General features: G+C 41.6%; 1 protein-coding gene across 1 annotated transcript; it reads left to right on the forward strand.

Moving 5' to 3' along the window:
• Nucleotides 1-2,279: 2,279 nt before the first annotated feature.
• Nucleotides 2,280-23,479, forward strand: rnf151 (ring finger protein 151). The gene is made up of 7 exons (XM_068056752.1): nucleotides 2,280-2,306; nucleotides 3,597-3,742; nucleotides 6,701-6,797; nucleotides 9,518-9,908; nucleotides 11,232-11,372; nucleotides 22,207-22,471; nucleotides 23,401-23,479. The coding sequence occupies exons 1-7, from the start codon at nucleotides 2,280-2,282 to the stop codon at nucleotides 23,477-23,479; spliced, it is 1,146 nt and encodes a 381-aa protein (XP_067912853.1).
• The last annotated feature ends 1,204 nt before the right edge of the window (nucleotides 23,480-24,683 follow it).

Here is a 24,683-nt window from a genome sequence, read left to right on the forward strand (position 1 = left end):
CATTCTCTGGGGCTCCCCGATGTCTTTTTTTTATTTTCAAAATATACTTTATTCATAGAAATCTGTAATAAAAAAAAAATACATTACCGAACAGTTTCAAACAGCACCAAGTCAAAAAATACAAACAGTGCAAAGGCGGTCCGTTACCTTCTATACAATCGTGAGTTGCCTCACAACCCTTCCATTTCGTTGTCGTGCCAGATACATTTTACAGCAGACAAAATTTCTCCGATGCAGTTCGAGGGGTCTCCCATGGATCCAGCCCCCCAGTTCAGCTTGGTGGGGGGACCTTACACTGTGGTCTTTCCCCATTGAGTCTTTGCTGCGGCTGCCCCAAGCTTTAGTGCGCCCCTCAGCACGTAGTCCTGGACCTCCCCGACATCTTAAGCCTTTAGTTGGGTTGCAGTCCCAGCAGTGGCCACCGCTCCTGGTGGTGGTGCTGCTGGGACTAATGGAGCTGCCAGCAGCTCTTTGGTGGAACTTCCTGCCTCAATGAGGTGGAAGTCCCACTTAAGACCAATTAAGGGCCCGGGGAGCATAAAATCCAGTCTGGATCTACCAGCCCGGCAGAGGCAGGATGGCCACTGACTCTTTGGTCGGTGGACGGCCCCCCTCTGGCGACTGTAAAAGTCTGGCCATAGACTGGGTGAACCTAATTAGCATGAATGCTGTGGAGAACAAATTGTTTGGAATGTATACGAGATGTTTGTCTAGAACAGTATGTTGAGGAATCGATTAGAGAACGGGCTGTGTTAGATCGAGTCTTGTGCAATGAGAAAAGGCTAATTAATTTTGTTGTAAAAACCCCTAGGGAAGCATAATGTGATAGAAATTTGTATTGTTTAAAAGTGATGGAATTCGATCTGAAACGAGGGTCTTAAATGTAAACAAAGGAAACTCTGTGGTAGACTAGGAAACTACATTTAAAAGCTATGACAGACAGGCAATCTAAAGAATTAATACATGGTTTGTAACAGATTTGCATTCCTTTTGAGGCACAAAACCTAGCAGGAAAGGTGATCCAACCATGGCTAACGAGAAATTAAAGATTGTATTAGATCAAAGGAAGAGGCTTATAAAGTTGCCAAAAAAGTAAGCCTGAGGATTGGGAGCTTTTAGAATTCAACAAAGGAGGACCAAGAATCTGATAGAGAAAATAGAATATGAAAGTAAACTAGCAAGAAACATAAAAACAGACTGTAAAAGCTTCTGTAGGTATGTTAAAGTGAAAGATTAGCAAAGCCAAATGCGGGCCCATTACAGGTGCAGACAGGAGAACTTTATAATGGGGAATAAGGAAAAGGCAGGGAGACTAAATAAATACTTTGTGTCTGTCTTCATGAAGGAAGATACAGAACTTCCAGGAATAATAGAGAACTGAGGGACTAACGAATGAGGAACTGAAAGAAAATAGTATTAGTTTGAAGAAAAAGTGTAGGTCAGATGGTTTCACAGGTCGGCGCAACATCGAGGGCCGAAGGGCATGTACTGCGCTGTAAAAAAAAAAAGTACTGGAGAAGTTAATGGGACCTAAAGTTGATAAATCCCCTGGACCTGATATACATCCCAGAATGTTGAAAGAGGTAACTGTAGCGATAGTGAATGTGTTTGTGGTTATCTTCCAAAATTCTATAGTTTCTGGAACAGTCCTTGCAGATTGGAAGGGTGCAAACATATACCCACTATTTAAGAAAGGAGGGAGAGAGAAAATAGGGAACTACAGACCTGTTAGCCTGACATCAGTAGTAGGGAAAATGCTAGAATTTATTATAAAGGATGTGATGAAAATAATGTTAGGATTGGGCAGAGTCAACATGGATTTATGAAAGGGAAATCATGTTTGACAAACCTGTTAGTTTTTTTTGAGGATTTAATTAGCAGAATAGATCAGGGAAACCCAGTGAATGTGGTGCATTTGGATTTTCAGAAATCTTTTGATAAGGTCCCACACAGAAGGTTAGTAAACAAAATTAAGGCACATGGGATTGGGGGTAATATACTGGCATGGATTGAGAATTGGTTAACGGACAGAAAACAGAGTACGAATAAACGGGTTATTCTCAGGTTGGCAGGCTGTGACTCGTGGGGTACCACGAGGTTCAGTGCTTGGGGCCCCAGCTATTCACAATCTATATCAATGATTTGGATGTGAGGACCAAATGTAATATTTCCAAGTTTGCTGATGAGAAAAGGTGGGTGGGAATGAGAGTTGTGAGGAGGATGCAAGGAGACTTCAAGGGGATTTAGACAGGCTACGTGAGTGGGCAAGAACATGGCAGATGGAATATAATGTGGAAAAGTGTGAAGTTATCCACTTTGGTGGGAAAACAGAAATGCAGAATATTTCTTAAATGGTGAGATATTGGGAAGTGTTGATGTCCAAAGGGACCTGGGTGTCTTTGTTCATAAGTCACTGCAAGTTAACATGCAGGTGCAGCAAGCAATTAGGAAGGCAAATGGTATGTTGGCCTTTATTGCAAGAGGATTTGAGTAGCGGAGTAGAGATGTCTTGCTGCGATAGTCTTGGTGAGACTGCAGTTGGAGTATTGTGTACAATTTTGGCCTCCTTGCCCAAGGAAGGATATATTTGCCATAGAGGGGGTGCAACAAAGGTTCACCAGACTGATTCCTGGGATGGTGGAATCGTCCTATGTGGAGTGATTGAGGAGACTGGGCCTGTATTCTCTAGAGTTTAGAAGAATGAGAGATGATCTCATTGAAGCATACAAAATTCTTCCAGGTCACGACAGGGTTGATACAGGAAGGATGTTTTCCTTGGCTTGGGGGTGGGGTCTAGAACCAGAGGACACCGTCTCTGAATAAGAGGTAGGCTATTTAGGACTGAGATGAGGGATTCCATCACACAGAGGGTGGTGAATCTTTGAGCCTCCACAGCCCTCTGGGGCTGAAAATTCCAATCATTGAGTATATTCAAGATGGAGAGTGATAGATTCCTAGATATTAATGATATCAAGGGACATGGGTTAGTGTTGGAAAATGGCATTGAGGTAGATCAGCCATCATGGAGTTGAATGGTGGAGCAGGCTCAAGGGGCCAAATTGCCTACTCCTGCTCCTATTTCCTCTGTTCCTAACCTCAGGCTAGTGAGCTCCAGCTCACAGTGGAAAAACCCTTAATCTGGGAAAGACTCGACCTGATGACTAGCCTATGAAGTTTTACAAGGCTCTAAAACATGGAGCTTTCTTCTCTCTACTATTTGTGGGAGTTGGTCTTCTGTACATCTTCAATTCCGTTTATACATTTAAAAAGACAAGGATTCGACTCGATGCTGATCAAATTACACACCCAAGATAAAGGTATTGGGAAAGAAAACCATTGAATTGTAATATATATGATGGGATCTCCATTTGGTGTTATTGGAGGTGGACGGTTGGAAGAAGCAAATTCCCTGCTGCTTTCCATATTTGTGAGATTGTAATTTTTCCGCTTTTCCCCCTCTCCTATTTAAGTATGACTTATACAATACATCTTTCCTCTGTTCAATATATTCTGTTGCTTCCTTTACTCCCTTTTTCAAACTGCAGGTTGGAACGGAATCTAAAACACAACTTTCCATTTGTGTATTTCTGAATTAGGATTCTGGATACGATATTGAGCTGTTTGAAAATGCCCTCGACCCTGAATTCATCTGTACCATCTGCCACGGTGTGCTCAAAGATCCTGTGGAACTCGGCTGCCAGCATGTCTACTGCAACAGCTGCATAGCGAAGTGGCTTACAAAGTAAAGACTACTGGCTAATAACTTCATAAATACGTGCATAGTTTCTGATCTATTTAAAGAGTGCATACTTGTAAACTTTGAGAAATACAAAATCTGGAGACTTCTGTATGAAATTCTGTATTTGAAATTCTAGTTTAAAAGTGGGGATCTGTGTTGATCTTCAGTTGAAAATCTTGAAATGATGCTTTCGCTAAAGGTTTTTGTTAATGCATTTTGATCTATCTTGTATCTATATTAATTTTTAAATTGAAGTATGTGGGAAGATTTGCAGGATATGCTTAAATCCTATGTAGGTTAACATTGTGTACTCAAAGTAGCCTCTGGATGCTGTCATGCAGGTCCCCACCTGCCAAGAATGAGGCATATTAATTTTGTCATATGAACATTGATTTTAAGCTGTTGCTGGGAAGAAAAGGCCTGTTACAAGGGCTGCCAGATACTTAGCTGAAAAACATTTGCATACTGACAGACAGTTCTTGTGGAGACAAAGGGCCATTCCCTGACGCATTTAACTCACAATGGATTTTGAGCACCAGACATTGAAGGTGTAAGGAAGAGTATTCCAGAGACTGCTAAAGTGATATAATCCACATAAACCAGCTGGTCATGTGACTAACTGGTTGGTCCAGGGTTTTTTGAACTAGCCACAGAGTTTTTTAATTCAGAATGACTGTTTGCTCCTGGAGTGAAAAGACCTCTGCTGTCTGCTCCCATCTCTTTCTCACAAGCCTCTGGACCCACTGAGGACACATGAACTTCGAGAGAAAAGTCTCCGACATCGATCAAGGTTTAAGAAGAATACTGGGCCCCAACGAAAAGCAAGACCTACCTACAATCAAGGACTTTACAGTGATCTTGAACAGTAACCAAAACCACCTTCAGATATTGCCTCAAGCTTTTCCACTTTATTTTTTCTCTTTTCTGTCTCTATCATCATGTGTGCAACGCGCTGGCATGGGTGTGTCCCGTTTCTGTAGGCATTAACCTAATTAGAGTTTAAGTTTAATAAATTTCAACCTTTTTTTCTTTAAACCTAAGAAAACCTGTCTGGCTAGTTTCTTTGCCTTATAATTGGAAGTTAGTGAACAAGGATTCATTAAGGGGGGAGCTAAAAAAAAAAAAATGGTATGTTTAAAATTTAAACCCTGTTACAGTAAGATCAGGTGAAGGCTGAGAGGGAACCCCTTTCTCACCTGATCGTAACAATACCCAGAAGTGTCTAGCATGTTACTTGCTGTTAGCTGGCTAGCAGTCAAATAACAGACTGTGTATGGGGGTTTTTTTGGGGGTTGGGGAGGAGTGGTATTTTTCTATGTAACATTCTCCTTCTCCCCTTTCTTGCCCGTCTCCTTTTTTATTTAAAAAAAAAAAACTGTTCAGAATAAAATAAGCCTAAAATGTTACATTTTAGGGATTAATCAAAGTAAGAGAATTCAACTGTGGAACATTTATGCCCATGGCAAATCAATATCCATCAACTCCCGCATGGTGCCATTCTCTCTACTTTGCATAACATTGTGTTGTAATCCACTAAGAAGAATACCAGTATATACAAACTGTTCTTGTAGCTTCTTTAAAAATTGAAAATTCTGTGTTCAAAAAACAGGTTTTAGATTGTTCAATTCAGGAGAGAGAAACATTTCACCATGTCTAGTTTCCAAAAGTTGAAGAACAGTCTTCTAACTTAGAGTGCTGTCCACTCACCAACATTTTACAGTAAGTGCACATTAGTTAGGAAATTGGGTCTTTTCCAGTAGATGCACATCCTTTCTTGAGCCTTTTTTTGAATTACAGGGATTTACTTTACTAAATGCCATTAAGTGGTTTTAGTTGTATCTCCGTACGTAAAATTCCATAACACCTTCCCCTCCCAGTGGCGCAGTGGTAAGTGGCGCAGTGGTAAGCACCGCAGCCTCACAGCTCCAGCGACCCGGGTTCAGTTCTGGGTACTGCCTGTGCGGAGTTTGCAAGTTCTCCCTGTGACTGCGTGGGCTTCTGCCGGGTGCTCCGGTTTCCTCCCACAGCCAAAGACTTGTAGGTTGATAGGCAAATTGGCCATTGTAAATTTCCCCCAGTGTAGGTAGGTAGGTGGTAGGAGAATGGTGGGGATGTGGTAGGGAACATGGGATTAATGTATGATTAGTATCGATGGGTGGTTGTTGGTCGGCACAGACTCGGTGGGCCGAAGGGCCTGTTTCAGTGCCCACTCCCCCTCCCTATGACTCTTTCTCTCCCCCCCCCCCCCCCCCCACCCCTACCCCTCCCCCTCCCTATGACTCCCTGGATCCATTGGATATATGTGATGTAGACCATAAGCTCCTGTTTAGCCATGTTCTGTACTAAGTTTGTTGATTTCACCTGGGATGGCAATAGGCATACTAGTTAGCCTTAATGTTCCTAGGATTGGGGGAAAGGAGAGAAAAAAGTTGTCTGTCTTATTGCTGTCCAGCAACTTTGCTGTAAAATGCAGTGATAAAGACACAGCCAAGTACAGCTTGTTTATCTTTACAGTCAAGTAGCGTACTAATGCTCGCTTGAGAACAACGTCTGGCTGAGGTAGTTGAGGACTGCTTCTTCCATGTCCTAAATGTAATATCTCTAAGAAGAGAAGGGGAAAGATGAGAAAGTTGGGAGGAGGGGGCAGGATTTTATTTTGGCCCTATAAAATAACTGAAGACTGGATGAAGTATGTCTTGAAATGTTACAAGGATGTATTGGAGCATATTTTAGGAAACTGTGTTAAGTGATCTAAATCTTTACTTGTGGCTATACATGTAAAGCTATAATACTTGGAAAATAAAAATTTGTTTCACAATATATAAATGATTCTAGGTGTTCTGTGGAATAATGAGCTATCAAGTGGGTAAATTGGTGAAAATATTTTCCAGATTGTGATTACAATATATTCAGGAATAAAGCTAGGTTTGCTTATGTTTAACGGAATATAATTTTCTTTAGGAAGCAGGAATGTCCTTATTGTAGGAAGAAGGTGAAAAGTGTGGCTCGATCTGTGATACCTATGATCCACAACATGATTGGTCGATTGATCATGAAGGTAAATTGTAGGCATTGAAGTTATGTATGCACAACTGGAGGGTTAGCAGTTAAATTCTGACCTGACTTAAGGATGCTATTGTACAGCACTGAAGTAGTAAGGTGTAGGTTTCTGTCCTAAGATTCCTCATGCACTGTGGTTCAGCCCTCCGAGTAGAGATGGAAAAATGCTGAGGAAATTTGGGGTTGGGGGTACAATTTGGAAAACTAGCAGATAACTAGCTTTCCTGCCTCAAAATTTGGTTTGTACTGTAAGGGCTTAGAACAGTCTTCAACCTGCCTTTTTATTTGGAAAGAGAATAAATAAATAAATAAATAACTCTTTCAGACTGCAAATCAGTGCATCTTTGAATGCATGACAGAAGTTTGCACCACAGAAGGAGGCCATTTGGCCATCGTACCTGTGCCAGCTCTTTGAAAGTACTATCCAATTAGTCCCACTCTCCGCTCTTTCCCTCGCAGCCCTACAACTTTTTCCTTGTTAAGTGTATATATCCAATTCCCCTTTTTAAAAATTGTGTTTCCACCACCCTTTCAGGCAGTACATTCCAGATCATCATCGCTTGTTGTGTTTATAAAAAAAAAAGTTCATCACCCCACTTGCTTTTGGTGCCTCTCTCCTATTACTTGAGCACATAATCTAGGCTGACACTTCAGTGTAGTACAGAGGAAGTGCTGTGCTGTAGTAGGTTCCATTCTCTCTGATGAGAAGCTAACCTGAGGCCGCATCTGCTCTCTGCCCTCCCAAGTGTACGTAAATTATGTGAATGCGCTATTCAAAGTAAAGCAGGAAAGCTCTCCCGGCATTATCCTTTAAAATGAGCAAATTGGCTGCTGTGTTGCTTGCGTTCCAACAGTGACTACACTTCAACTGTACTTCATTGGCTGTAAAGCACTTTGGGACATCTCCTGGGGTGTAAAAGGTGCTATACAAATGCAAGTTCTCGGAAGCTAGGGTTCTTCATTAGCAAAATTCCAGTTAAACCCTTTTGTTATATCATATCTATCTTAACGTTAAAACAATTTAAATTCTACAAGGTCTTTGTCCTCCAAGTTAGCTGTCAGGTTGTTCCTGGTTATTCAGCCTTCCCTGGGAGAACAAATGACACTGTTTCAAAGCAAACAATCTGCATCTAAATCATATTCCAAAAATGTACATTGAAGTAATGAACATTGGAAGTGTACAGGATTCTGATGTTTAGCTGTTCTCCGAATCTGAACATTCTCTGCAGTACAAAAAATCATCCAAACTTGAGCAAGTCCAAGCAGGTGTTTTCAAGGTGGTGTTGACTCCACTATATTTCACTATAAACCCACTGACTTCCACAGCTACCTTGACTGCACTTCCTCACACCCTCCTTCCTATAAGGATCCCATTCCATTCTCCAGTTTCTCTGTTCCCATTGCATCTGTTCTGGTGATGCAACCTTCCATGCTAGCGCTTCTGATGAGTAGTATTCCCAAACCGGGGTGGTTTGAAAAGGCCTTTGACCATGTCCATCCCATTTCTCACACTTCTTCCATCCCTCCTAGAACCATGATAGGGTTCCTCTAGTCCTCGCCTTCCATTCCAGCAGCCTCCATATTCAACGGATCATTGTCAGCCATTTCTGCAACTCCAGTTTGATGCAGCAACCAAACACACCTTCCCCTCCCTTTTCAGAATTCCAAAGGGACTGTTCCCTCCACAACGCCCTAGTTCACTCCTTTGATCACCCCCTCCATTTCCCATGGCACCTTTCCATGCAAGCACAGCAGATGCAACTCCTACCCTTTTACCTCCTCTCTCCTCAGTGTCCAAGGCCCCAAACACTCCCTCCAGGTGAAACAGCAATTTACGTGAACTTTCAATTTAGTATACTGTATTCACTGCTCAAGATGCAGTCTGCTCTATACTGGGGAGACCAAACACTGATTCAATAGCCGCTTTGTGGAACACCTCTGTTTACTCCAAGTGTGGCCCCAAGCTTCTGATTGCCTGTCATTTTAATTCTCCACCTTGTACTTGTGCTGACCTCTCTGTCCTTGGCCTCCAGCAATGTTCTAGTGAAGTTCAACTTAAGCTCAAGGAACAACACCTCCTCTTTCGACTGGGCACTTTACAGCCTTCCAGACTCGACATTGAGTTCAACAATTTCAGACCATAATCTGTGCCTCCGTTTTTGTTTCCTTTTTTTCTTTGCAGGTTTTGGTTTTACTTTTGTTTTTCACTTTTGGACAGCAGCTGTTCATCGTTCTGCCATTCACACCCCCTGTAGAGACACCTTTTTTGTTTTTTACTCATCCCATTACCACTCCCTTTGGCCCTGCACCACTGACTCTTGTCATGTCACCTCCCCTGCCTTCCACTGTCGCAGACCTTCCCTTTTTGTTCTTCGCTTCTCCCTTTCACTTGTTTAAAACCTATTGTATTTCTAACTTTTCATGGTTCTGATGAAAGGTCATTGACCTGAAACATTAACTCGGTTTCTCTCTCCACAGACGCTGCCTGACCTGAGTATTTCCAGCATTTTCTGTTTTCATTTTTGATTCCAATCGTTATGCTCTTATAATTGTTCTAGACTTTATTTAGCTCTATAGTGATCTTTTGGATTTAGTTCTTCTATATTAGAACCCTGAAGATCCAGTTCTATGTTCTGTGTTTTCTCTTGTATAGGGTTTCTTAAAGAAACAGCCATCCTGTTCTTTAAATGATAACAGCTCTTTGTTTCTATTATGCAGTGTGAAAACAGAGTCTATGGTTGCCAAGAAACATTTCCACTTGAACAGTGCACAAACCATAAAACTGCTTGTGAATTTAGAATAGTGAGATGCAGGTATGAAGCCTGTACCACTGAAGTGTTTCAAAAGAACCTCGCTGCTCATGAACAAGTTTGTGAGCACTGGAGCCAGCCGTGCAGAATGGGATGTGGAGTCCAGCTTACCCAGAAACAGCTGGAGGAGCACAACTGTTACAGGGACGTCAAGAGAAAATACAAGGAAAAGATAACCATTCTTAAAAGCCGTCTGTGTAGGATGCACCGCCGCCTAAAGCTAGTCGAAGGAATTGTTCAGAATTTGGCTGCTGAGGATCACTTCCAGTTTCCAGACGCTAATGTCTATGAAGATGATGGTGAGTAATCATGGATCCATGTGCAATTGTTTGGTCTCTTGGGGGTAAAGTTGCAGAATAGCAGTGACACCCATGTTGCACATGAAATTGAGATTTCCATCAGCTGTCGTGTCATCTTTGTCATAACATCTTGCAGTAAGAGGTGAAGTGCCAGCATTGCTGTCAAAGTTTTTAACTCTCTAAAGGGCACACTTGATCCAGTGGTAACATACTTGCATAGATTCAGATGCCAAAGATGGAAAATCTAGTATTTAACAAAAGGAACAATGATGGCGTGAAAATTTTCTCCCACATTCTGACCTAAAATCCCAAAGACTGACTAGCTCAACCTCTAACAGCTACAGTGTTACTAAGTTAGAATGGCCTTCCCAAGCATAAAGGCACAAAAGGATTGAATGGTCTGAGTCTGTATAAAACTGGGCTTTGTAAATTAATGAGAAGCCAGCAGCCTGAAATTGCAGAAACTCCTCTTTCCTTAAACTGCAGTAGGGTACCTTTTTAAATGTTGTGGTTATGGTGCTGACTAGTTGTGAACTTGAATTCAATAAGCCTGGTAAACTGTGGGCTGAGAGCAGGAGAAATCAACATGAGCTCTGCTGCCTTTTCATAAAAGCCCAACTAATATCCTTCAGGGAAGGGAACCTGCCACTCCTACCCAGTCTGACCTACATGTGACCATACTGCACGGTTCACTCTTAATGCCTCTGAAATGGCCTCGCAAGCCACTTGGCTGTACAACAATCACTTGGAAAAGTTGTGGGCCAATAAATGAGTTTTGTTAATGTCTCTCACTACTTAAACAAAGTTTTATTTTTTTATTTTTAAGAAACAACTTTGGACGGTAAGTAGATAGCGATCTGAGAGTCCCTGTCCCCTCAAATACACTGAACCAGAAGCTCGGGTCGCAGCCTTGAGATAAATAAAAGCAAAATACTGCGGATGCTGGAAATCTGAAATAAAAACAAGAAATGCTGGAACCACTCAGCAGGTCTGGCAGCATCTGTGGAAAGAGAAGCGGAGTTAACGTTTCGGGTCAGTGACACTTCTTCGGAGCCTTGAGATAAAAATTGGCATCTCTGATTGAAGTGTATGTTGTGATTTTAACCAAGTCAGAACTGTTTGAACTTGTTTGAGGGTAGCAAGTTTCTTCAGGCCACTGTTAACTTCTGGTGACCCAAATCATGTGTGAGCGTGCTCTTTTGTTCTGAACCACGACAGAACTTTTTTATAGTCCTATTGGATGCTGTCATCAGCCAGTACAGGCTGCTATTTTTGGAGATGCTAGTAGAGTAGAAAAGCACAACTGATGGTTTTGTCTTTTAGAAAATGAAGACTTGGCTGCTGAAGGCCAGGAAGAAGACAACAGCAACATTTTTGATACATCAGAATACAGTGAAAATGAAAGCCAGTACTTCTGGAACTCAAGTGGCTTAGAAAATGGAGATGGACCACCAGCATATGAAGGCATGTTGGGGAGGGGGCAAGTGGATAAAATTTTATTTTTATTGAATTCATAGATCATTTGGTTGTCGTGTAATAAATTTGTCAATGGCATTGTCAGGGTTGGGTTAAGTTAAGCGTTATCATATCTGGAGTATAATATACAAAAATACATTACAAAGAACAGTGAGAGTTTTTAAGTATATAATTGCTGTTTGTTTTCTTTTCCTTCCTGAATCTCGTGTCCTGCATATGTGGTGGTGGGGTGATGTGTGCGCACAGAAAAAAATTTTGTTGTGATATCATGAATGATATTTATCACAATCCATTTCGTGCTGCATTGGTTTCGTTACAGTTAACCAATTCAACCACAGCTCAGGTGGCAGAGCAAGGAAACCTTAGAAAGGAAACTAGATAGGTTCTTGTCAACAAATGTGTTTCAGTGTTATTATAAATGCACCAAAGGCATACTGTGGCTGGGTGGGCTTGATAGACCAATGTTCTCCTGATTGGATCTGTACTGTTTATGTTAGATGTGACTAAGGCCCACCTCTCTTCAATCTTTCTAATTGTTCCAGTATGTTTCACTGACAGCACTGTCGTCCAGTGCAATGGGACATTTGATAGATGCTTTGAAATGGATGGGGTTGTTGTTAAATAAATTTCAGGCTCCATTACAATCCTTTGCTAAATCTGAAAAAGCAATTTTATAGTCCAATGCCAATTCGGGTTAGTGACACTTTAAAACAAAATTGTGCTTAAAAGTGCATGATGGCCAAGATTTATTAGTTATCTGCTCACTCTTGTCACTGGATTTGTAAAGTTACCCAATTAACAATTCTTCGGTGTCTGCCCCTGAACTGTTCTGATTTCCTAGAGATTTTCTGGTTTCTATTAAATTCCAATGTGATGTCCAGTTATGGCTGTTCCTTGCCATTGCTCTATCCAGATGCACAAATGAGCCCCTAGTAATTGCCACTGATCCGCTTTTCCTCTTATTTTTCAAAGAGGAGTGATGGGTTTGTTTGTACAAATACATGGCAGGAGCTGTTCTCTTTAGATGGCCATGTGATTTCTGCTGCATATGTAGCTGCTAAATAAAGGGATCATGATGCAAGGAAACCAAGTTTGTATAAAGTTTGTAGTCCGAAGGGTAACCTAAGAATATTTAAAAACTAGGAGCAGGAGTAGGCCATACTGCCATTCAATACAGACATATCTAATCATCTGCCCCAGCTCCACTTTCCTGTTTGCTCCCAATATCCTTGGATTCCCTGAGAATAAATCTTAGCCTTGAATGTACTCCATGATGGAGCATTCATAACCCTCTGGGGTCGAGAATTCCAAAGATTTACAACCCTTTGACTAAAATGATCAACTCCTTATCCTGAGGCTGTGTCCTCAAACTCTAGATTCTCCAGCCAGGAGAAACAACCTCTGTGTCTATCCTGTCAAGCCCCTTCAGAATCTTGTATGTTTCAATGAGATCACCACCTCCAGAAAGCATAGGCCCAATTTACTCAGCCAGTCATCATGGAACAGCCCTCTCAGCCCAGGAACCAATTTAATGAACCTTTGCTGTACCATCTTCAAAGGAAGTATATCCTTCCTTTAAATATGGAGACGAAAACTGCACATAATGCTCCAGGTGTGGTTGCACCAAAGGCCTATCCAATTTTTATGTATTTGTCCTCTGAATGTCAGCAGCATTGGCAAGTTCAGCATTTATTGCCCATCCCTAATTCCCCTTGAGCAGGTGATGGCGAGTCACTGCCTTGAACCACTGCAGTCCATGTGGTGTAGGTACACCCACAGTGTTGCTGGAAGGGAGTTCCAGGATTTTGCCCTAGTGACCATGAAGGAAAGATGATATGTGACTTGGAGGCGAACTTGCACGCTCCCATGTGCCTGCTGCACTAGTTCTTCTAGGTGGTAGAGGTCACAGGTTTGGAAGAAGCCTTGGTGAGTTGCTGCAGTGCATCTTGTAGATGGGAGACACTGGAGGAAGTGAAAGTTTAAGATGGTGGATGGTCTCAAGTGGGCTGCTTTGTCTTGGATGGTACCCAGCTGCTTGTTGGAGCTGTACCCATCTAGGCAAGTGGAAGGTATTCCATTATACTCCAGACTTGTGCCTTGTAGATGATGGACAGGCTTTGGGGAGTCGGGAGGTGAGTTACTCGCTGCAGAATTCCCAGCCTCTGGCACTTGTGTCGACAGTATTTATATGGCTGGTCAGATATGGTAACGTCCAGGATGTTTATGGTCAGGGATTCAACAATGGCTGTGCCATTGAATGTCAAGGGGGGATGGTTAGATGCTCTCTTGGAGATGATTGCCTGGCACATGTGTAGTGTTAATGTTACTTGCCACATATCAGCCCAAGCCTGAATGTTATTCAGGTCTTGCTGTATGCAGGCATAAACTTCAGTATATGGGGAGTTGCAAATGGTACTGAACATTGCAATCATCAGTGAAAATCCCCACTTCTGACCTAATGTTGGAGGGAAGGTCATTGATGAAGCAGTTGAAGATGGTTGGGCCTAGGACACTATCATGAGGAACTCCTGCTGAGACAATTTGCCTCCAGCAAGCACGACCATCTTCCTTTTGAGCTCAGCATGACTGCAACCAGTGGAAATTTTCCCCCGATTCCCATTGACTCCAGTTTTTCTCTGGCTGCTTGTTGCTACACACTGTCAAATGCTGCCTTGCTGTCAAGGGTCGTTACTCTTACTCACCCCTGGAATTTAGCTCTTTTGTCCATGTTTGGATCAAGGCTATGACCTTGGCAGAACCCAAAATGAGCAATAACCTGCTCGATGCTGAGTAATGGCCACTTGTTGATGCTGTTGACGACCCCTTCCACCGCCTTGCTAATAATTGAGAGTAGGCTGATGGAGTGGTAATTGGCCAGATTGGATTTGTCCTTCTTGTCGACAGCACCTATCTGGGCAATTTTCCACATTGTTGGGTAGATGCCTATGTTGTAGCTATACTGGACAGCTTGACTAAGGGTGCTGCAATTGGAGCAAGGCTTCCTTGTTCTTGTACTCCAATCCCCTTGCAGTAAAGGCCAATCTGCTATTTGCCTTCCTCATTGCTACCTGTACCTACATGCTAACTTTTTTTCTGTTCCATGTAAGTTGTTAGGATCAGGTGAGAAAGGGGTCTAGGGTTCCATCTCCGTCTTCACCTGGTCTTACTGTAACAGAGTTTAATTTTAAACACACCATTTTTAGCTCCCCCTTAGTGAATCCTTGTTCACGAACTTACAATTATAAGGCAAAGAAACTAGCCAGACAGGTTTTCTTAGGTTTAAAGAAAAAAGGTTGAAATTTATTAAACATAAACTCTAATTCAGTTAATGCCTACGGATACGTGACATGCCCATGCTAGCATGCATACACGTTACACGCATGCAGATAGAGACAGAAAAGAGCAGAAGAAATAAAGTGGAAAAGCTTGAGGCAATATCTGAAGGTGGTTTTGGTTACTGTTCTTCGAGCTCGCTATAAAGTCCTTGATTGTAGGTAGGTCTTGTTTTTTGTTGGGCCTCAGTATTCTTCTTAAACCTTGTTTGATGTCGGAGACTTTTCTCTTGAAGTTCACGTGTCCTCAGTGGGTCCAGAGGCTTGTGAGAAAGAGATGGGAGCAGACAGGAGAGGTCTTCTCACTCCAGGAGCAAACAGTCTTTCTGAATTCAAACTCTGTGGCTAATTCAAAAAACCCTGGACCAACCAGTTAGTCACATGACCAGCTGGTTTAACCAGTCTCTGGAATACTCTTCCTTACATCTTCAGTGTCTGGTGATCAAAATCCATTGTGAGTCGAATGTGCCAGGGAATAATCCTTTTGTCTCCATAAGCACTGTCTGTTAGTATGCAATTTTTTTCCAGCCAAGTATCTGGCAGCCCTTGTTATGGGCCTTCTCTTCCCAGCAAGTTTAAAATCAATGTTCGTATGACAAAACTAATATGCCTCATTCTTGGCAGGTGGGGGCCTGCATTACAATGTGTATACCCAAGTCTCTGAACATCAACATTTAGAAGTTCATGCCATTTAAAAAAAAAAAAAAAAATTTGCTTTTCTGTTCCTACCACCAAAGTGAATAATCTCAAATTTCCCTACATTATACTCCATCTGCCACCTTGTTGCCCACTCACTTAGCCTGGCTATAGCCTCTTTCTGGCGCCTCAGATTACATTCCTCTTGTCATTGAATTTGGATGCATTATTCTGTTTCCTCTTCTAACTCATTAATATAGGTTGTAAATAACAGGCCCCAGATCGTTGTGGCAGTCCACGAGTTACAGCCTGCCAACCTGAAAATGCCCCATTTATCCCTACTCTCTGCCTCTTGTCCATTAACCAATCCCCTATCCATGTGAATGTTATCTCCAAATCCATGAGCCCTTATCTTGTGTATTTAACCTCTTGTGTGACACCTTATCGAATGCCTTTTGGAAATCCAAGTATACTGCATCTACTGGCTCCCCTTTAGCTACCCTACTAGATGCATCCTCAAAAAACATCTAATAAATTTGTCAAACATGATATCCCTTTTGTAAAACCATGTTGAATCTGTCTGATTATACAGTGATTTTCTATGTGCATTGTTAAGATATCCTTAATAATCATAATAGATTCCAGTATTTTCCGACCGACTATCAGGCTACCTGGCCAGTAGTTCCCTGTTTTCTCTCCCACTCCTTTCTAAAATAGTGGAATTACATTTGCTAACTTCCAATCTGCTGGGACTGTTCAAAATTCCCTAGATTCTAGAAAAATCATAACCAGCGCATCCACTATCTCTGCTGCTCTTTTTGAACCACAGGATGTAGACCATCAGGTCCTGGGGTTCTTCATCCCTTAATTTTTTCCATAATTTTTCCCTGCTGATTTTTTTTTTTTACCACCATACTTTTCAATCTATTTACCCAATCAACCTCGGACACTCTCCCTTCATGCCTATGTAAGATTCTTGTTTTGGATTTGAATATTGACTCTCCGTTAATATGGAATTCAGTTGTATTATCACTTTCTTTTTCCCCCAGAGGATCTTTTAGTATGAGACTAATTAATCTTACCTCATTACACAAAACTAGATCCAAAGTAGTTTTGTCCCGAGTTAGTTTCATAAATTATTGCTCCAAGATGTTATCATGAAAACATTCTACAAATTCATCCGCCAGACTGCCTTTTGCCAATTTGATCCAGTCTATATGAAGATTAAAGTCCTGCACAACATTTACATTGCCATTGTTACAAGCTACGATTATTTCTTGCTTAATACTCTGTCCAAACGGTGTGGAGATTTGAGTTTGGTGAGTGAGGATTTTAAGTGTTATCTTTATAAAAATCTGGTCTACAGTTAGCATTTAACCGTGATTTTCCCTCTAGATAAAGTAGGGTTAAGAAAGTAAAGTAAGTCCCCCTTCCAGTCTTAGGCTGGGATTAACAGGCAGTATTGAGAAGTAGCTGACCAATCCAATCTGGTTGCTGCAATTTCAGCTTCAAAAAGTATAAATATTGAGGTCTGGGTGCAGCCTGCAAATGGTGTGCAGATTGCAAGCAGAGTGTGGAGATTTGAGTTTGAGCGGAGAGTTCGGCGAAGGGGCGAGTAGGTGCTTTTTTTCTTCTATTTTTCTTGCCCTCCAGTATTTGGTTCCTGCTTCGGTGCAGTGGAAGGAGCTAGTTGGTGAGTAACTGGTAAGCTATTCTACTTAGTCTGTAATGTTAAAATATGGCAGGGCAGCTCGGCCGAGTGGAATATGCAGCATGTGGGAAGTCATTGGCACACCATGTGTCATAGACAAACACATCTGCAGGAAGTGTCACCGGCTGCAGAAGCTTGAGATCTGGGCTTTGCAACTCGAGCAGTGGCTGGAGTCACTGTGGTGTATCCACGAGGCAGAGAACTACATGGATAGCACATTAAAGGAGGTGATCACACCACAGGTTGGGAGTATGCAGGCAGATAGGGAATGTGTGATCGCCAGGCAGTCTGAGAGAACCAGGCAAGTAGTGCAGGAGTCCCCTCAGACTATCTCGCTTGCTGATCAGTTTTCCATTTTGGATACTGGTGAGGGTGATGGTTTCTCAGAGGAGTGCAGTCGGAGCCAAGTTTGTGGCACCACAGGTGGCTCAGCTGCACAGGAGGGGAAGAGGAGGAGTGAAAGAGCAATAGTGTTAGGGGAACAGGCAGATGTTTCTGCGGCTGTGGACTGGACTCCAGGATGGTGTGTTGTCTTCCTGATGCCAGGGTCAAGAATATCATGGAGCGGCTGAGGGATATTCTTCTGGGGGGATGGTGAGCAGCCAGCGCTCATTGTCCACATTGGCACCAATGACATGGGTAGGAAGGAGAATGAGGTCCTGGAAGCAGATTTTAGGGAGCTAGGAAGGAGTTTAAAAAGCAGTAATCACCAGATTCTACCCAGTCCCACGTGCAAGTGAGCATAGGAATAAGAGAATTGAGCGATTGAACACGTGGCTGGAGCACTGGTGTTGGAGGGAGGACATCAGATTTCTGAGGCATTGGGACCAGTTCTGGGGCAGGTGAGATCTGTACAAGATGGGCGGGTTGCATCTTAGCAGGGCTGGGACGAATATCCTCGCAGGGAGATTTGCTAGTGCTGTCGGGGAGGGTTTAAACTGAATTGTTGGAGATGGGAACCAGAGAGGGAGCTCAGATTAGAGGGAAACAAAACTAGTAACTTGTCAGGAAACCAGGAACAAATATCAGAGGAATACCAAAATGCACAGAATACTGGGGGTGATGGATAGCACTGGAGTTGGGAATAGTAAGTTATTAGGTGGGGTCAGAGTAAGGGAGAAAGTAATAAAGTCTGAATCAAGGTTAATGTGCATGTATATGACTGCATGAAGTATGATAAGATTGAGGTACAGGTGCAGATTGCCATGTGGAAATATGATGTTGTGGCTATAACAGAGACTTGGCTGAAAGAAGGGCCGGACTGGGTGTTAAATATTCCTGGATACAAGGTGTTCAGGAAAGATAAAAAAGGGGGAAGGGTGGCGGCATTGATTTAAGGAGAACATTGCAGTGCTGGAGGAAAAAAGATGTCCCAGAGGGGTCGAGGACAGAATCAATTTGGCTGGAGCTAAGGAACAAAAAGGTGCAGTTGCATTGCTCTGTGTTGTCTATAGGCCACCAGCTAGTGGGAAGGGCATGGAGAAGGAAATTGGAGAGGTGCAAAAATTATAGGGTAGTTGGGGGACTTTAATTATCCAAATATAGACTGGGATAATAGTGTGAGGGGCAAGAGTTCCTAGAGTGTGTTCAGGAAAATTTTCTACAACAGTATGTTGCTAGTCCAACGAGAAAAGAGGCACTGCTAGACCTGGTTCTTGGGAATGAGACGGACCAAGTGGATCAAATGTCAGTAGGAGAGCATTTAGGGGATAGTGATCATTCTATCATAAGATTTAGGCTGACTATGGAATAGGACACAGAACAATCCAGAGTAAGAATAATTAACTGGGGGAAAGCCAAATTCAATGGAGTAAGAATGGAGCTGGGGTGAATAAATTGGAGTCAAAAAATTGACAGGAAAACTGGTAGCTGAACGATGAGCTACCTTCAAAGAAGAGATAGTTTGGGCACAGTCGAGCCATGTTCCCTCGAAGGGGAAAGGTAGGGCAAAAAAATCCCAAGCTCCCTGGATGACAAAAGAGGTAGAAATTAAGATAAACAAGAAAAAGTGTGCTTATGATAGATGCCAGGTAGAAAGTACTATTGAGAACCAGGCTGAATATAGACGGTCCAGAGGGGAGGTGAAAAAGCAATTAAGGGAAGCAAAGAGAGCAAGAAAAGAGACTGGCAGCTAGTATTAAAGGAAATCCCAAACTTTTCTAAAGCCATGTAAAAAGGTGGTAAACTGAAGAGTAAGGCAGTTAGGAACCATAAAGGGGATTTACACATGGAGGCAAAGGGCATAGCTGAGGTATTAAATAAATACTTTGGATCTGTCTTTACCAAGGAAGAAGATACAACTTAGGCAATGGTGAAAGAGGAGGTAATTCAGACACTAGAGGGGTATAAAATTAATAGAGGATGTATTAGATAGGCTATCTGTACTTAAAGTGGATAAAGCACCAGGACTGGATGAGATGCATACAAGGATACTGAGAGAAGTGAGGGTGGAAATCGCAGAGGCACTGGCCATAATTTTTCAGTCTTCCTTAGACTTGGGTGGTGCCAGAGGACTGAAGAATTACAAATGTTACACCCTTGTCCAAAAAAGGGTGTCAAGATAAGCCCAGCAACTACAGGCCAGTCAGTTTAACTTCAGTAGTGGGGAAATTTCTAGAAAAAATAATTCAGGACAAAACTAATAATCACATGGACAAATGCAGGTTAATTAAGGAAAGCCAACATGGATTTCTTAAGGGAAAATCATGTTTAACTAACTTGCTGGAGTTTTTTCAGGAGGTAACGGGGTTGATGAGGGCAATGCTGTTGATGTGATGTGCATGTACTTTCAAAAGGCTTTTGATACAGTGCCACACAACAGACTTGAGCAAATTTATGGCTCCTGGAATAACAGGGATGGTAGCAACATAGAACTAAATTGGCTGAGTGACAGGAAACAGAGTAGTGATCAATGGATATTTTTCGGGCTGGAGGAAGGTTTGTAAATGAGTTCCCCTTCAAACTCCAGGGCTCCGTGTTGGGACCCTTACTTTTCCTAGACCTTGGTGTACAGGGCACAATTTCAAAGTTTGCAGATGATCTGAAACTTGGAAGCATTGTAAACTGAGGAGGATCATGTAGAACTTAAAAGGGACATAGACAAGATTGTGGAATGGGCAGACAAGTGGCAGATGAAGTTGAATGCAGAGAAATGTGAAGTGATTCATTTTTGGTAGGAAGAACATGGAGAGACAATATAGAATAAAGGGTACAATTTTAAAGTATGTGCAGGAGCAGAGGGACCCAGGTGTATATGTGCATGTCATTGAAGGTGGCAGGACAGGTTGAGCGAGTGGTTAATAAAACATACAGTATCCTGGGCTTTATTAATAGGGGCATAGAGTACAAGAGCAAGCAAGTTATGTTGCACGTGTATAAGACACTAGTTCGGCCTCAGCTGGAGTATTGCATCCAGTTCTGGACACCACACTTTAGGAAAGATGTGAGGGCATTGGAGAGAGTACAGAAAAGATTCACTAGAATGGTTCCAGGGATGAGGAACTTCAGTTATGAAGATAGATTTGGAGAAGTTAGGACTGTTTTCCTTGGAGAAGAGGAGGCTGAGGGGTAATTTGATAGAGATATTCAAAATCATGAGGGGTCTGGACAGTGTAGACAGAGAGAAACTGTTCCCACTCATGAAAGGATCAAGAATGAGATGGCACAGATTTAAAGTATTTGGTAAGAGAAGTAAAAATGACATGAGGAAAAACTTTTTCACGCAAGTGGTTAAGGTCTGGAATGCACTACCTGAGAGTGTGGTGGAGGCAGGTTCAATTGAAGCATTCAAAAGGGAATTAGACTTATCTGAAAAGGAAGAATGTGCAGGGTTGTGGGGAGAGGGCAGGGGAATGGAGCTGAGTGGGTTGCTCTTTCGGAGAGCTGGTGCAGACACAATGGGCTGAATGGCCTCCTTCTGCACTAACAATTCTGTGATTCGATGCTATAACTACTGTTTGGGGGCCTATAAACTACTACCAATGTTTTTCGACCCTTGTTATTCCTAATCTCCACCCATACTAATTCTACTTCCTGATCTTCTGAGACCAGATCCTTCCTTATTACTGTCCTTTATGGTATCCCTTACTATCAGAGCCCCTCCTCCTCCTCCTTTCATTACTCAAATTTCATGAATAAAAGTGGGCGTGTTCATAATGATGCAGTTTAATTGTAAATGCAAGTATTAACTTGTGGAGGAACAACTTTTTGAATTGCTTTGAAGCAGAGTTTAAAAAGGTTGTGTTCTCAAATGGTGACGACGAAAGCTGTTGCTAAGTACACGGTCTGAGCTTCAAAAATGTGCAAAGTCAATTTCCAATTGAAAATGGTGCTAATATGTTGGCACATTTTCTTTTTTTACAGTTTTCAGATTTACTCTGCACACTAATTACTTCTGAGTAAACCTGCTGTTCTGCTTTTAAACTGACTTTCAGGTGTCACACTAGTCCCTTGGGCTAACCTGTCCTTGTTTTCCCCCCCACTCTGGATGGGGACACTCTTGGCACTGTACTTGATACTTTCTGATTAGGCTGATTGTGTAAATCTTTGTGTGGGTATTAACATAATCTGTTAATTTAAACCAGAAAATTACAATGATCTAACAGCTGATCTTTGAATTAAAGAATTTTAAGAAAAATCATACCTGCACTAAAAAAAATTGAATGTTAAATGAACTATTGAAATGCATGTGAGTAAAACTTGAGCACCATGCAATGCAGTTTTTTTTCCCCCATCTATTTCAATTCTCCAGATGCTCCTCCACATACCTGATTTTTTTTTTTTGTATTTTTCCTCAATAGTAATTTGTACTTAAACTCAAACTCATCCTCCTGCAACAATTCTGTCTTTGCTCAATGATATCCTACACTCCAGAAGGGGAGGCTACCCTCTTAGGCACCTGTTGTTGATCAGTTGGATTTGAATTAATTCAGATATCGCTGAACAGGATTCATTTATGTTGTCAATTCAAATTCAGCAAACGGAAGGTGGCTTTTGTGCAATTTCAACAAATAATTTGGATTAAACAACTACAAGTTAAGATTGTTTAGAGATCCTACATGATGACTTGATTTTATGTATTTAAATCTATCAGATGAAGCTTCTGAAGTAGAACTTCAACCTGTTAAATTTATACTTCGATCAGGTGAATCAGAAGATATTGAAGAGGTGGATGAAACCATACCTGGACAGGTGACTGAGGACACCATTTCAGTCAGTTCCAGTTCCAGCACCGAACAAGAAGCCAATCTCTCTAGAAATCATACTGGTTCCCAGACCCGCCATTTATATTTTGAAACAGATGATGGTGTTGATGGGAACATTGCTTTGCCGAATGCCAGTTCCTTGTCTGGTCAAGATGTTTCCAACAGAAAGAGGCTCAGGCCCTGGATGCTGCATTGTTCTTTGAGGTAGTTTACTTTTCTTTTGGACAGATTCCTAAGACATGATAGGTGAGCTGGTCACTAAAATGTCTGTTTTGGACTTTGGAATCACAATCTAGTAGACCGTGATTTATAAAAGAAACCTCAACACTGCACAAATATCTGCAAGCAGAGGAAAAGTATAGCAAAGCTATTTTAACAGACCTCCCAAAAAATGTTGTTAAAACCTATTATGATATGCCACTGTGTGTAAAGCACTGTGCCTAGGGCATGTCACTGTTAGTTAACGAGCAGTGTTGAAAGAGGAACATAATTTTTCCCTGAAATCCTGCAGAATGTTTAACCTGTAGTGGTTTTGTAATCGTCACTAATCCTCCAACTAATTTGTGCCCATTGTGATCCATGACTAAAGCAATGACCACTTAACCCTGGAAGGAGTTTGATTAGGTTAAACTGGGGCCTTGTGTTCAAATCACACTTTTTGCAGAAAGTACTGGCTAAACCCAAGCCATTTGTTTCATATAATAAAAGCAAAATACTGCGGATGCTGGAAATCTGAATGTTTCATACCTACATACTCCATTTACCATTGTAAATTAGTGCTGCTATTTAAAGGGGCAACATTGCTTAAATTTTCAGGGAAAAGGGGTTGTCCCAACCTAACCAGATTGAGGATAGGGTATCTGTAATGGGGATTATATTTGTAAGATTCTGTAAAAGAAACATGTGGGTTTCCAACTGAACAGCCTGTTGAAGGATCAGGCATTCTGCTGACTTTCCCAGTCTGCATATTTTAAGGATACCTTTTTAAAGAATAATGTGCACTTGGGTATTTTGTAATGCCCTTTATTCCATTACTAATTCCATCTGAAGACTTCAGTGAATGGGATTGGTTTTGTCTGAAAGAAGCAACTCCGGCTATTACTTTTTAAAAAAAAATTCTTTTCACATTTTAGATGCCGACAATCCAGTTGGAAGCGCAGCAACCCCAGTTTAAGACTATTGTCCAGAAGACAGCATACCCAACCACGTTGATATTTCACTGCTTTTAGCTAGATCATCTCAACTTCCACCAGTCGATCACTTTAAATGAGTTCATTTTTGTTGATTCCTACAATTTCATGCTGAGTTCTGAAGTGTTTCAGTAACTGCCAAAACCCAAAGTATTTACTTGTTTTTGTTGAGCTTGTATTTAAAGTTAATCTAGAACTGCCATTAGTATGTTAGTTATCCAATGAAGGACTGGGTAGTACTTTTGGGTATAGTGCAGCCAGATGTAGAATAAAGCTGCCACAGCCCTGATTGCATCTTTTACTGTGCCAGTTCAATATTTCTGCCCGTCATTCTTATGATCTGTTAACAAGACTGACAATCAAATCATGAGCAAGTTTTCCAATCAGCCTGCACTCATTTGGAGCTGGATTGAGGCTGGTCGATCCCTTTTCACATACCTGGCTGTGAAATGAGCTTGGGCAGTTTGTCATTTCTAGTGCGAGCCCACAGTGCAAAATTGCTCAATTTATCGATCTTGCTTAAAGACCAGGAAGATGGATAGTCTTCAAAATGGAATCAGCAAGTACAGGCGGCCTTGGAGTTCAGCCATCTGGTGGCTAAGCAAGAGGAGCAATGCTGGCAATTGCTGTCCAGAATGGATATATTCCATTTCTCTCAATTCTGTCCTTCCACTTGCTTTCTTCTCACCCACCACTAAATAAATGTTTGTTGTACACATCTTGCCATGAGAAATGTTTATCAAAAATAAAATGGCCAATAAAATTGTGGCTCGGTTGTACATTTCAGCTACAGGTTAAAATTGTCTCTTGCATTATACCAAGTATTGTTTCATGCTCTTCAGTTACCATGTTTAATTTTGTAAACACAAAAGAAAAGCCAAGTACTTCCAGCATTTATTATACATTTCTTAATTTAAAAAAAAAATTAAATGCATTGGACTAATCCTATTTTGACTGAATTCCCATACATTAAAACTAATCAGATTTATGCATGTCTTGAGTAACAGAACACTTCCACTGACTGGTCAGCATTGAATGTTCATTGTCATGTATTCAGATTCCAGTTTTATACAGCACTGAGTTTCTGTAGTTTTAATTAAGTACAACTGTTACTCCTTTTGTTGTTTATAAAGTTTTGTATGGTATGATACAAAGAGCACAAAACACTGACAGCCACATATTAGAATGGAGTAGTGTTATCACATACTCTTCCACTGTCAATCTCC

Source organism: Heterodontus francisci, chromosome 24 (genome assembly GCF_036365525.1).
Source record: "Heterodontus francisci isolate sHetFra1 chromosome 24, sHetFra1.hap1, whole genome shotgun sequence".
In the NCBI taxonomy this organism is placed as follows: Eukaryota; Metazoa; Chordata; class Chondrichthyes; order Heterodontiformes; family Heterodontidae; genus Heterodontus; species Heterodontus francisci.